Below are 15,085 nucleotides of genomic sequence, written 5' to 3' on the forward strand. Positions count from 1 at the left end.
ACCGAAGAGGAAAAGAAGGCTGCTGAAGAACGTGCAGCTGCTGTGAAGGCATCTGGAAAGAAGAAAGAATGTGAGTTTTTGCTCGTTTCGTTGCATATTTACTATTTTTTCATTTACTAATATTGTTCATGTTTATTTACTTTTCTGGTTTTGTTTGAATTATCAGCTGGAAAGTCTTCAGTTTTGATGGACGTGAAGCCGTGGGATGACGAGACTGACATGAAGAAGCTTGAGGAAGCTGTTAGAAGTGTGCAATTGGAAGGATTGTTGTGGGGTGCATGTATGTGTTTCTCTTTTAGTATCATGCAGTTATAAATTTATAATAATGTGCAAAGTTGGTTTTTTATTTTTTATTTAAAATATTATTTTCATGATTGCAGCAAAACTGGTACCAGTTGGGTATGGTATCAAGAAGCTCCAGATCATGTTGACCATTGTTGATGATTTGGTGTCTGTGGACTCGCTCATTGAGGAACGACTCACGGAGGAACCAATTAACGAGTATGTCCAGAGTTGTGACATTGTCGCCTTCAACAAAATATGTAAGTTTTTTAATCAGAATTTTGCTGGTTTTTTTCATAATTTATAAATATTGGTGTTTTGTTATGATTAGCTGATAATCGTATGTGATTTCAGAGATTATCAATGGTGGATCGGATTGCAACTGAAGCATGATGACTTATTTTTGATAAAAACTTGTTTTTCGTTTCGTTGAGGAAATTTATCTATCAGACCTATTGTTTCAGTTTTGAATATGGCTCTTTTGATGTTTATTTAGTATTTTTGATGTGATACATTTTGATTTTGATCTTTCTGTGAAAGAAATTCTCCATTTTAGTTCACATGGCATATTTTTACAACTGGGGTTATCAATTTAATATTATTTAGAAAAAAAAAAAAATTAGGATTGACATAATTCAAAACAAATCTTGATAGGGACACTATTTGACTTAAACCAAAGAGAAACAATTTGAGTAATCACAATAACTAAAACAGAATCTAATATGAGCTTGTTATTGGTAGCAATGGTCCCAACCAGAACAAAATATCGGTACTGTACCGAACCTAAAATGTCTGTTTGGGAAAATACCGGTACGGTATCGGTTAGGTACAATCCCGGTATCTATGGCAAAGTTTGGGAAAATACCGGAACTGTAGCAAACCTGAAACTCCAAACATATGGTACTGAATCGAGACCTAAGCAGTTAATGCGAAAATATATTTGATATCAGTCAAGGACCAATATATGAGATATCGGTTATCGCAGTGAGATATCGGTGGGATATCGGTAATTTAAATATCATGTAAAATTCATATATACAACAATTTAATACTAATAATTCAATATAGTCTCATACCATTTACAAATTAATCTTTTGCAAATTGCATAACACTAACAATCGTAGCAAGTAAGAATTGATTAAGACTTAAAACAATAACATTGAACACTAAAAGTTGATAATTTATACTTAAAAACACTGATATCATGAATATCGGTGATATATCAGTCAAATATTAGTCCAATATCGGTCAGTATTGTATTATTGTTGATATTATCGATACCGATATTCTGAACTGATATTCTGATTTATATATCGCCAATGGATCGATAACCAATATATCACTGATATATCGGTGATATATCGGCGATATCGCCTGCATAGATCAGTACCAACGACATCTGATTCGGATTTCGGTACCGTTTGCTCAACCCCGAACAGAACTCCCTGAAAAAGTCTAGAATAGGTTCAGTAGGGTTCATCAGTTCATGGGCATCTTCCTAGTAAGATTGAAAATACCATATCAAGATAGCAGCTTTGTAATATGGATGAATATTAGGGGCCTTGGAAGACTTTTATGAAATTTTAGAACCTATTCCTTGAAACATAACAATTTGAAGCATACTTCAAAGGCTTGTTATTGCTGCTAATGTATATTTCATTATTATCAGGGAGAGAAATTTGTGATTATTATGAGAAAAAGCCCGAGGTGCTTACGAATTATGCGAACAAATTCTGAGCATAGCTCAAAGGCTTGTTGGCCTTCTTTTGTCTTTGAGCATCACACTTTTATTTTTCATTGTGTCATAATTGTATTGGTCCTATGTATAGATGCATCCTGGTGAAGATGGATGGCATTTTGGTGCACATACTTGGTTGATCAAGTGATATTTGTTATGCGGCTGAAGTGCGCCATATATGTAATCACTGATGAAATATGCTGTTACTATTAGTCTTGATGCTGATTATATATAATAAGAGTATTTTGGGACTAGTTGAGATTAGAACTTTGTTAAATCTAATTTTAGCTAAAAAAAAAGGTCTATTCATTCAACAAATAATTGATTATTCAATGTAATTTAAACATACATAACTTTCTAAATAACCGTATAACATTACAGAATTAAATAGCTAGTATATAGTGTTGACATGCCAACAATTCACCAGTAACACATTCATATTTTTCATTGCTCCCACCACATGATTGTCCAATCCTCATCAACACGAAAAGAGAAAAATTTCCTTGAGTTATCCAGGGATTAGAAAGAGCTGGCTAATGAATCGGTTCTAGTTTTATGCGTGTCTGACTATTTGCGGGTTTCTCTACAAGTATTGGGCATATATGTTTATCAAACGTGACAAGCCACTTAATGCACAAACATATGGCAAGTGAAACATGGGTTACTAGAAAACGTGTATAAACTGGTATGACTTTAAAACAAAATACAAATGACTCAAGGAAATTTTTCTCTTTTCGTGTTGATGAGGATTGGACAATCACATTTATATTCTTGTTTACCACTTATTTCACAAAGCAAAACTTATATTTTCGTTTACAGCTTGTTTCACAAAGCAAAACTATTCAAAATAAAAAACATAACTCAACCAAACATGACTTGATGCTTCATAAATAATTAGCCATCAAAATTAAACATCTAGCCACAAACGAAACAAACTAGGTTCAACATTTTAATTTCATAAACCACAATCGCCTCATAATTGAATATAGGATACGAATCTTTGGAAACAAAAACGCATAGTTCTGATATAACAAACGAAAACGAAAACAAAAACAGAATCCTTTCTACCAACAAACTATGAGTCCGACTCATGACGATGCACCACATACTTAAGCCTGGTTCTTCTTGGTCCTAGGCGCCAACTGTGTCTCAGGCTGAAACATCCACAAAAGTTTACCAATTAGTTCAAACACTTGACAATACGAATTACCAGTAATAATAATGATAATAAAAATAATTATGAAACCAACCTCCTTTTTAACAGGTACTTCTTTCTCAGACAAAGTGAGCTCAATGTGGCAAGGAGAAGACATGTAAGCTGCACAAAAAACAACACTTTCAGTTAAACAACCAACACAAACAAACCATACATTTTGACCAAAACCCGTTTAGCCCAGTTGCTATATCAACAAGATTGAACCATAGAAAGACAAATATTATTAAGTAAAGACTTACGGTTGATTCTTCCGTGAGCACGGTATGTGCGACGTCTTTGTTTCTGTGCTTGGTTCACCTGAATGTGAGAGATGTGAAGAGCATCCACATCCAACCCTTTGACCTATAACAAATCAAAACAATCAAAAACGTATTCAGCTTAAAATTCATAACAACCGAACAAGAATAGTTTTATACCTCTGCGTTGCTTTCGGCATTCTTCAGCAAATCAAGGATGAACTTCGCAGACTTGGCGGGCCAACGTCCTTGTCCATTAGAGTGACGGTTTTTGGCTTGAGCGGTACGCCCAACACCACGGCAAAAACGGGTAAATGGAATTGCTTGCTTGTGAGCCAAGACATCTTCCAAGTACCTCTTAGCCTTGATCAAAGGCAACTTACGGATAGCATGGGCAGTTTCACGGGTGTTCTAAAAACAAACAATAACAGCGTATCAATAAACATATAAATCTACATTTTGAGTTTAAAAACCAATATATACATTATAAAGTCTGAATTTTCTTCAACACGGTTTAAAATCAAAAAACCAACGACAAGTGGCGCATATGAAAGAAATAAACTAACAAATACCTTGAAATGACACCTGAGATCCGATCCCCTAGCTTTGCAAGCTGGTTAAATACAATAATAATACAAACCGAAGTTAACTAGTATACGTAAAGACAATAAACCGCTAATAAAACCTCACAATCAGGCTTGTAAACAAACCGAACAAACACAAAGGTAGGCACGTCCGTGTTTGCTAACTTAACTGTAACCAAACACATAAAAAAATTAACACAAACTTTCGTGTTCATGCCCGTTCATTAAAAAAATGCACATAATAGGGGTTGTTTGGCCTAGCTTTTATTTTTTGGCTTATGCTTATACACTTAAAACACATATGCTAAAAAACCATCTTCAAATAAACTTATTCAAATCAGCCTATATAAGCTAATAAGCATAAGCTTAAAAGGCTAAACCAAAGCCCAAGCTAAGCTTATTTTGTAAAAAAAATCTAAAAAAGCTAGGCCAAACACCCCCTAAGTGTTCATTTGTTTAAAACCTCAGCTAACAGTAAACAAACATAAAACTTAAACAGAAATAAATATATGAACAAACGTAAACGAACAAAATTGAGCAGAACTAGCAAAACATAAACAAACTTCCCACGGAACAGTTTATTAACGTTCGGTTCGTTTACAGACCTACTAACAATGCGATATAACATCAACTGAAACTCAAATAAAATCAATCAACTCCTACTTTCAAATCAAGCTGCTGTGATTCAACAACTAATAACTTATTAACAGTTGCAACGATAGATCTGTATAAACATTTGAAATCTGATTACAATAACTTACATTTGGTAGGGTTTTCAGGCTCCTTTGAGTATTTAACCTGAGTTTATTAGCAACAACAATAACAATATTAATAAATTAGTACATTAATCCATATATAACTCGGTCAATATGCATATTAACATGTACATATCACATAGGCTGTGAATACTAACCATGGCTGCTGAAGCTGGAGATGAAGATGAAAATGGTGTTTGTTCTTCTGAAGCCGCCCTAATAAATCATAATAATAATAATAATAATAATCGAATGTGAGGCTAGGGTTTGTAGCTATAAGGGTTTATTTGGGCTTGTATTGGGCCTGACCCAGTTTCTAAGCTAAATCAGTTGGGCCTTTTCTATTGAAATAAAGAGGATTTACATATTCCTTCTTAGTTTGTTTGTTTTGATGGGACTTTAAACGTTAAGTTAAAACGCTACATTGGTGTAACGTAGGTAGTTAGACTTTTAAGTCTTTAATAACATATCCCTTAAATATTACGTTGTGGTTTAAAGTCTTGTTACCACGTTAAAACCCCACCGTGTCTTTTTTTAAAGCATTTTGGGTCCCACCATGTCCTTGTTAAAGCCCCCTTATCACGTTACCATTTTGTTGTTTACCGCCTAGGCCTTAAAGCCCCGATGTGGTGTTTAAAGCCCCATTACCACACCACTATCACTTTATAAAGCCCCTGTTGAATACCTAACTAGTGCTTTTATAATAACATACTGTTTTTCACTATTTCCTAACGACAGATGTAAGATTTAATTTTAGTTAAGAAAATATGTCAAAAATGATGATTTAATGGTGAAATTTTATACTTGTTTCATTTGCGTACTTAAGCATGTATAATTTACTCAAATGAAATTTGGAAAAACTGAAATTTTAACTAACATTTTTTTTCTTTTAACTTAGATTAGTAGCTAATTTAACGGCTTCTTTATAATAGATCGACTGTTGGCTTATACAATACCTCTAAGATCCATCTATTGTCCACTTTGTGTTACTCAAACCTGTACTAATTTGATAGGAATAAACACCAGATACCACTATAATAAGAAGTCGTTAGCATATACCCATTACTTCATAATTCATACCTTATACGTATGGAGTAACTATGCTCTTGAGACCAATATTCGAGCAATGTTTCCTTCATAGACTCATAGAGGGGCAAGTGACCAAAGATTATATTATGGTATATTTGAACTTTTAATTTTTGATGATTTGCTTTTACTTGTATTTTGTCTTTATTTTCTATTTCTAACATATAGCCTTCATCTTTTATTTTGTATCTACTTTCAATATTGTATCTGTAGAGGCAGGGTCCCGAACCCCCGGTATAACCATTTACCTATCACATAAGATGTTATATTTGTTATGTTATTTGGTTACTAAGGCCCAATGGGTTGGCGGGTTGTGGAGGTAACCCCTAACTGGGCTTGGCCCACTAAGGTTATGGTTCATGATGGTTGTCATGAAGTCTACTATATAAGGACATTCATATATCATTTGAAAGAATCATCTTGGGGACTCCCATGGCCTCCACCAATATTTTTATGTCCAATAAAGAGTTTACTCTTAGCAGTCACCTCCACTCCCCCGGTCTTTCCATGGCAGGTCTCGAGCAACTGGAGAAGAAGATCGAGGTGCGGGTTAGTTAGTGTCCAAAACCGAAGAGAACATCCATCTGACCCAGGAGAGGTGAGATTTCATGTTTCTTCATTGGCGCCATCTGTGAGACGCGAAAACGAACCTCATCTTCGACTCTCTCTTTTTGACTTCTAGATTTGTTTTTTGGAAGAACAAGATGGTGAAATAAATCTGAAAACCCTTTCAGATCTGATAATTTTTCAAAAAAAAAACCTACAAGATTCGGACGGTAAACCTCCGGATCTGTGATGGTTTTAACTAAATATGACTACGACGTCCAGATCTACTTTATTTTGGAGGCAAAAAATTCTCACGGTGTGAGATCTGTATTTTTTCCGGCAATACAACCGACATTTGGTTCAGAAATATTCATATATGAGTTCATCCGGCAAAAACCTGTAAATCTATGACAATTTTCTCTAGAAACGTCTACGATGTCCAAATCTACTATATTTTGAAGATCTTTGTTTTTTGTTCAACAAGGAGGTTTTGAAGAATAGAAACCCATAAAATAAACTAAAGGGTTCGTTCTTTAAGGTAAACAATGATGTGCTATATGATCCACATTTCGGGTTGAATATCTTATACTCAATTTGTTAAATTTGTTATATATTTTTTTAAGGGTTTTCTGGCTCCTTTAAGTGCTTAACCTGAGAGTATTATCAACAACAATTAATTAGTACATTAATCCATATAACTCGATCGATATGTATATATATTATTAATATATACATATCACATAGGCTGTGAAATAACTAACCATGGCTGCTGAAGATGAAGCTGAAAATGGTGTGCTTTCTTCGGAGGCCACCCTAACAAATAACAATAATCGAGTCTAGGGTTTCTAACTATAACGATGCCCTGGTGTTTATTTGGGCTTTATGTTGACCCGATTTGTATGCTAAAATCTATTGGACCTTTTCTATGGAGAGAAAGACTAGAGACGAATCAAACGATTACTTAAGTGTGCACAAACAGGTTATTGGTCAACTGTCAAATAATCGGTTAGATTGTTTAATCGGGTTGGGTACTAATAAGTTTTTAGACAAGAAACTCATACCTAGTATAACCGGTTTCGGGTATAATCGAACGCGTTAACCGGTAAATAACCTAAAAAGAACATGTTTTTAGAAAAAGTTAAAAAATAAACAAATTAACCGGTTTGTAACTGGTGTTGGAGATCAATAATATAAAACGGTTTCTAATCGGCGGTTAGACCCGGGTGTAAATCGGTTAGTGGTGACGGTAACCATGGTTGTAAAAATCCCGACTATGCGCCGAGTACTCATCGAGTAGTCGCTACAAGGTATGGTGCCGAAACGACTTTCTTTAACTCCGCCTAGCGAATCGGAATCGATCAAAAGCAGTCAACCTCCGCCACAATTGGATCTAGTCAGTCAACTCAAGCCGATTTTGACTTTAAAATGTTATACATAATTCATATTTCTATAACGTTAAAGAACAACTATCATTATTTTAATTAATTGTTTTCAAATTTTAGATACTTTAGTATTTAAAGATGTATCGTTTTTATTCATATTGATATTCACGTATTTTATTATAAATATTTGTAGATTCATGATACTTGACATATATATATAAGTTCCCAAAAATTAGTTTCTTTATAATTTACCACGTCCGAGTACTCTCCGCCTAGACCGAGTACTCGTAACTCCCCAATCGACCGCCCTGGGAGCACCTAACGACTTTTGCAACCATGCCAGTTATTAACCGGATAGGTTTTCGGTTAGAAACCGGTTAGGAATTGGTTAACCCGTTAGCTTGCGCGCCTCTATCCTTCTTTTAATTAGAGGTGTACAAAACCAATTTTTTTTCCAAACTGAAAAGGTTTCTAAACCAAACCTTTTTGGGTTTTGCATGGTCGGTTCAGTTTAGAATCTGATTTAAAAAAGAACTTGTTAAACTAATCAAAACCGGTTTGAGGCGATTAGGTTTTAAAACTGGTTTGATTGTGAAGCGCACCGGCTGTCTGGTTCAGTTTTGGAACAGGTTTGGCTGAAACTGGTTTTAGATATGAACCGGCTCGGTTTGGTTTCCTATTAACCAGTTCCGGACCGGTTTTTTTTGCACCTCCACTTTTAATAACAAATTTATAGGATTTTAATGGAACCCAATGTTTGACGGGAAGCTTTGAACAAGGAAGTGTGTTCAATTAACTTAATTAAAGGACACAAACACGTGTCATGTTTGTTTAATTGTGTTCACGAACGTTTGTTAAGGTTCGATTGTTTATATTTGTTCATTAAAGGTTAAACATTTGACAATGACTATTCTCAGTTAGCTAAATCAAATTAAACATTGTGTTCATTTGTGTTTGTGAACTGTTCACAAACAAGTTCATATCCTTGATGAACAAACATGAACAAGATATTTCTTACGGCTAGGTGTTCGTGAACCATCCGCTTGTTCGATAAAAGCTTAATAAATGAACATGAACATAGCTTTGATCGGTTCGGTTCATTTACATCCCCGCATATTAACATGCTACTCAATCTCAATATGTTTTTCCTCGTGGTTTGGACACGTTTGATTTCATGTTAATGTGTTGTCCAAATTATTAAACAAATTAGCAATCGGTTATGAAAATATATTTAAAAATAATAATTTGATTCTGAAGTTTTATACTATTCATTTGTGTATTTAAGCATGTATAGATTGATATTCAAATCAAATTCGAAAAAACCGAAATTTAAACGGGGCTTTTTTCAATTTTTCGAATTAGGTCAGTAGATAACTCAATGGCTTCTTTATTGATGCTCGACTATCGACTTTAAATAACACCCCTAAAATCCATCTATTGCCCACTTTATGAGACTCAAACCTATACTAATTTAGTAGGAATAAACACCGTATGCCACTATGATAAGAAGTCATCTGCATATAACCATCAATTCAAACCATCAATTCATAATTCATACCTTATATGCATGGAGTAATTGTGCTCTTGAGATCGATATTCGAACAATGTTTCATTCATAGACTCATAGAGAGGCCAGTGACCAAAGATTAAATTATGGTTTATTTGAACTTTTAATTTAGATGAATTGCTTTTACTATTATTTTGTCTTTATTTTCTCTTTCTACCCGATAGCCCTCATCTTTTATTTTGTATCTACTTTCAATATTTGGGTTTTGTTTGTGTTTCTTTGACTATATATTGTCAACACCATTATTATATAATATAATGAGAAGTTTGGTGTCGCAAGTGCGCTATTGGGCCACTTGGCGGCGCCGAACTGATCCACAAATTTTATATTTCGTTTTTTAGTTTAGTCATTGTAACGACATAACGGTAACCGATAGAACGTTAAAATATTTTTTGTCATTCAATTTTTTTGTCTTAGTTTTGGGATCGACAACGGTCGTAACGAACGTAACGTAACCGACTGAATGTCAAATATTTTTGTTTTGTTTTTTTGTTTTAGTTTCGGGATTGACAACGGTCGGGTTTTACCAACGCTTGATTTTTTACCAACCGACGTCACCCCGTCAGTTCACCTCAAGTTTTATAATTTTTTGTTTTATTGTTTTATATTTGGTTTTAATTACAGTCATTAACGCACGTCACCGAAACCGACCGAATTCACGTCGATTTACCAGCTCAACGTTTGGGACCTGCAACGTTTAGGTTTACCATCGTTCAAGTTTACCAACCTGCCCAGCGCGTTGCGCTAGGTAAAAATCTAGTTTCGTATAAATTACATATACAAAGTTGCATAATTTGTTCGTTTCAGTTTGCTAAAACGGTATTTTCTTTTAATAACCAAACTCTTTGGCCCGAACACGATGCGACCCATTATCCAAAACCCTTCAGTTTGCTAAAACGGTATTTTCTTTTAATAACCAAACTCTTTTTGGCCCGAACACGATGCGACCCATTATCCAAAACCCGATAGTCCTTCACCATCTATCACTAAAATTATTGGTTAGTTCGTGTAAAAGATGAGTTTGATATGGCGTATAACAAAACTTATCACTACCGTTTTAAGTGGTCAATTCATGATACCAAAGAAATGAGTTGGGACACTCGGACCTACAGACTCGCCCATCATACCCGACCACCAAGACTAGAAAGGCGACTAAAACTAGGGTGTAAACGGCTGAGTAGCTTACGAGCTCCTCGAGTTAGGATCGACAAAAAGCCCGAAACGAGCCGAGCTTTTTCGAGCTCAAGTTGAGCACAAACCTCAAATAAAGCTCATTTACTTATTGAGCCCGAGCTCGAGCCTTGTGAACCCATAAGGTTAACCGCTTCCGGGCTTCTATTTATTAACACTACGTATCTGAGAGCGTGTTGAGCTTTGGCTCGTTTAAGGTACTAATACTATACGAGCTCGAGCCGAGCTTAGGCTCATTTAAGTTTTTTCTCAAATTTATAAAAATAATAATAATAAATGTATCTAAAATAATAAACGAGTCTTACTCGAGCTTGACAAAGAAGCTTATGATCCGAGCTCGAGCTTTAAAAAAAGAGCACGAAACGAGCCGAGCTTGAGCCCTCAATCCCTCATAAGTCAAAACGAGCCGAGCTCGAGCCTAGTCGAGCTCAGGCTCGGCTCGTTTACATCCTTAACCAAGGCCAGTACTGCTAGAAATCAGTTAGGGCCAACAGCCCCCATCATACCAACTTTCGATTGCCATATATATATAAAAAAAAAACATTTCATACAAAGTCTAAAACGGAATCACCAGCATCGGCTTATTACATTACACCGATTGATTTGCTGCAATTACCATTGTAGCCCTTTTGCACACTGATAACTTATTCCTTTGTAGATACCCAAAACCGGATATTTCTCAAACAAGTGTAGACCTCAAACGTGCAATTAACTCATCCTGCCATATTGGAAAAACCAGAAACGTCAACCGAAACAATACTGTCATCCATATATAATTATAAAAGTTTACATAAAATTACAGTATTATAATTTCAGTAATTCAAGTTTGTTACCTTCCTCCCTCTTTGGGAAAGGCCTCTCTCCCTTAAAAGCACTCGGAGTCTCTCTACAGTCAACTTGTTGAGATTTTCAGGTAGCTGTGATTTCGGTTGCTCTACATGATGTACAAATGCTGTTATTAGATGATCAACCAATAAACTAACAAAAGAGTGTAAATGAGCCGAGTCGAGCCGAGCTACGCTTATTATTTATTAATTAATTCAAATACATTTTAACTATCTTGTTATATATTTTTAACTAATTGTATACATAATATAATTTATATTATTTATTTTATCATAACTTTAAAATAGTAATAAATATTATAAGAATATATATAAAATATAATGAACAAAAACGATGTTAATAATAGACTCGTGCTTGCGCGCCAGCTCGAGCTTGATAACTCGATACATGAAGCTCGGGCTCAAGTTCATTTATTAGAAAACCTTATTTACAATCTTAAGCCCTTTTAAGCTCGGCTCAATTCAAGCTTTTAGCGAGAGCCAATCTTGAGTAGCTCACAAGCGGTTTGGCTCGTTAAAACCCCTATAAATAAAGCGAAGTAAAGCCAAATATGCTATACACTATTTTTTTCATTTTTGTTCTCAAATATGCCGGTCCGTCTTTTTTATCAGCAAACAGGACCAAATACCACATTTTCTCTCTTTTACCAACGCAAGAATGAGATCCACAAAAGAAAATGTTCAATTGAAGTCTACGTTAAAATTAAAATATCAACTGAAGTTACATAAATACAAACATATATTTAATACTGCAACGCTCACCTTGCTGGGAAGCTGCCCTTTTGTTAGAACTCCTACCATCCGCAGCCCTTTCTGAAGCCCTGGAATTTACTAAATATAATAAGATAAACAACTAAAATGAAATGCTAAACAAGAAATGAAATAAATTTACTAAAAATAATGAAACATATACCGCTTTCTTGAGCCTTCTTTGGTGCCCACAGCTTTTGCACTTGATTCAGTTTTCTGTTGCTGCTTAAGTAGAAGGGATCTGATAAGTATGTTCATTTGATCCGTTTTTATTTGCTGGTTTTCTGAACAGAGAAAATAAAACTAATTAAAACATCTGAGTTAGCTAGATGTTTGCAAAGCACAAAACTCATGTTTGTTGTAGTTATTATGAGTAGTGAGACACGCAGTAACACAATAAATTAGCAACTTGTAAGAAATCTTGATGCTTGCAGCCAATACATTTAAATTTACTCTTTATGAAACTAATCTTAAAATCCTACAGAATACAAAACAAATTCAAATCACAAATTCACAACTTAACGAGAAAAAGTCAAATTGTTGAAAAATGCTGGTTAACCTATAATGTGTAATGTTATCAACAAGTTATAAGATGAACTTTTTATGAAAGAACATTCTCAAAATATTACACAGGATCAGATCGTCTTAATTACAAGAAAATGCTGATTAATAATCTTCAATCAGGCCTTACCCTAAGAATCTGAACTCTATTAGTGGCATGAAATCTGAATCATAAACCATAACAATCAAATCATATTCGCATCATTTGTTTTCTAATAAATCATATAATTCATATCAAATGCTAAAAGTAAGCACTATGGGTTGTATAAATTAGAATATACCTTTATTGCTCATATAAAAATTTTCCTGCCGGCATTGCAATTTTACTAGATACCAGCATAAAAGATAAAGTGGTAAATCAATCTAATACCAAAACCAATGAAGCATAGATAATAACTACTACTAGGATTCACACAAACTTGATCAATGAACCAAATCAAAACCAAAAATACCATTTTGAAAACCATGGCCAATACTATCAACAGCATATTACTTATATCAAAACTTGACATATTAATTCAGCATAATAGACTATTGTAGATAAGATTCCAAAATTTACCTGGAGGTGATGTATCATGATCAGTTACATAAACACGCATATTACCCTGCATATGTGCATAGAGCATAAACATCAAAACACACGAATAACAGCAATGCATAAGGCTCATGGACAGCTTAAATCACGAGTCACGACCACAATCGCAATACGATTATCAATAGAGCTGCAAACGAATCGAACGTTCAGCAAACTGCTCGTGAGCTGTTTGGCTGGGATTTCACTTATATTCGTTCGTTTAACTTCATTCGGTTAACTAAATGAACGAACACGAACAGAGGCCATGTTCATTCAATTGTGTTCGTCAATGTTCGATAATGTGTTAGTTTACGTCCGCTAATGTTTGCTCGTTAAAGGTTTTTAATACTTAATGACTTTTCTAATCTTATCATATGGATTTAAGCAAAATTATTTACAAAACAAAAACATATATGAGTATTATGTGATTAATTTATATATTGAAATTAACATATGAATATAAATGTTTAATAAAACTCCAACACAAATAAAACACTGCTTGTGGTCACTTGTGTTCGTGCACCGTAACAAGTTCATTTCCTTAATTAACGAACACAAACAATAAATTTCATTTGATTAGCCGTTCATGAACCGTCTGCTTGTCCAATAAAAGCTTAACGAACAAACATGAACAACGCCTTATTCTATTCGATTCGTTTACAGCCCTAATTATCGACACCTAATCTTAACAGTAACACACTCCATTACATTTAGCAGTTTTCATTAACCCTAGAGAATCATTTTACTATCTTACAAAACTCACAACTAATGAACAACAGGTGCAATTGCTAGTGATTAACACCAGAAACCAAATCAGTGAATAAAAATAACATAATATGAACAATTAATAAATAAAATCGGCTAAAAAAACCTAGGGTTTAGAAATAATTGATTTAATATAATTTAATTTAATTACCAGATTGGATGAAACTGCAGTGGATGAGAATAGGCCATTGGATGGAAGATTAGATAACAACTTGGAAGCACCACTTGGATTCCTTGATGTTGTTGCAGAAGCATTCATGCTCATGGTATCACTATCAAACCATAAACCCTATATTATTATTATTATTATTATTATTATTTGAAGTTTTGAACGAATGAACGGACAAACATTCGCGGAAGAAATTTATATACACGGGGGTAAGAGAGAGGAGGGGAGGGGGGAAATAGGGTAAGACGAAAATGCAATAAAAAGGTTTCGGTTCGGTTTCGGTTATTCTGGGTTTAGAATTCTAAATTTGAATTGAGCTAAAAGCGTTTGAACCATGATAAGTGTCGCGTGCACGAGACACATAAGATCCTTGGCGAATGTTTGCTTTCTGATCGTGCCTCGTTGTGCATGACCGAGGTGATCATGTGAATCGAATAAGGTTGTTGATACCCGTCTCATACCTGACTCTAAGGCCGTGTTATGGAGTAGAAGCCCCTTCACGTCATCGTCACGGAAGAAACGAGGCTTTGAAGCTCCTCTCCATAAAATCATGTTGTGGTTTAAAGTTTCCTTTATATTATATAATGCGTGTGTGTGAGAGAGAGAGAGAGATAAAGCACATGACCCCACCATTAATTCCGTGTGTCGCCCATCTTCTTGTTATCGCACCTCCTTTTTCTGCGCGCCCCAAAGATGCTCTGACGTGTTGTTTAGGGCTTTGACGTCCCTCATGCAGCCTCCAGTAACGCTCACAACACCCAACCTAATATTTAAAGAGGTATACTTTGTATATGTGATGAAACAAACAAACATCGTATATAATGAGTAATGGACGTCT

The 15,085-nt window shown here is 34.8% G+C and overlaps 3 protein-coding genes across 3 annotated transcripts; 1 reads left to right on the forward strand and 2 right to left on the reverse strand.

Annotated features, from left to right (window-relative positions):
* Nucleotides 1-6: 6 nt before the first annotated feature.
* On the forward strand, nt 7-802 carry LOC143602160 (elongation factor 1-beta). The gene is made up of 4 exons (XM_077079367.1): nt 7-70; nt 167-280; nt 381-542; nt 637-802. Coding segments are annotated over exons 2-4 (258 nt in total). The 5' UTR covers nt 7-70; nt 167-186; the 3' UTR covers nt 639-802.
* Nucleotides 803-2,963: 2,161 nt separating this feature from the next.
* On the reverse strand, nt 2,964-7,255 carry LOC143602162 (large ribosomal subunit protein uL22y-like). The gene is made up of 7 exons (XM_077079368.1): nt 7,205-7,255; nt 4,818-4,854; nt 4,045-4,085; nt 3,653-3,883; nt 3,476-3,578; nt 3,271-3,338; nt 2,964-3,174 (listed from the first exon to the last, which is right to left on the reverse strand). Exons 1-7 carry the CDS (start codon nt 7,205-7,207, stop codon nt 3,130-3,132), a joined length of 528 nt encoding a protein of 175 aa, XP_076935483.1. The 5' UTR covers nt 7,208-7,255; the 3' UTR covers nt 2,964-3,129.
* A 3,761-nt stretch (nt 7,256-11,016) lies between these two features.
* Nucleotides 11,017-14,410, reverse strand: LOC143602163 (protein LOWER TEMPERATURE 1-like). The gene is made up of 6 exons (XM_077079369.1): nt 14,230-14,410; nt 13,299-13,344; nt 12,342-12,462; nt 12,191-12,249; nt 11,417-11,517; nt 11,017-11,301 (listed from the first exon to the last, which is right to left on the reverse strand). Exons 1-6 carry the CDS (start codon nt 14,341-14,343, stop codon nt 11,263-11,265), a joined length of 480 nt encoding a protein of 159 aa, XP_076935484.1. The 5' UTR covers nt 14,344-14,410; the 3' UTR covers nt 11,017-11,262.
* Nucleotides 14,411-15,085: the final 675 nt, after the last annotated feature.

Source organism: Bidens hawaiensis, unplaced genomic scaffold, assembly GCF_021521415.1.
Source record: "Bidens hawaiensis isolate Kalapana, Puna unplaced genomic scaffold, B.hawaiensis_p1.1 tig00058064_1, whole genome shotgun sequence".
Taxonomy (NCBI): Eukaryota; Viridiplantae; Streptophyta; class Magnoliopsida; order Asterales; family Asteraceae; genus Bidens; species Bidens hawaiensis.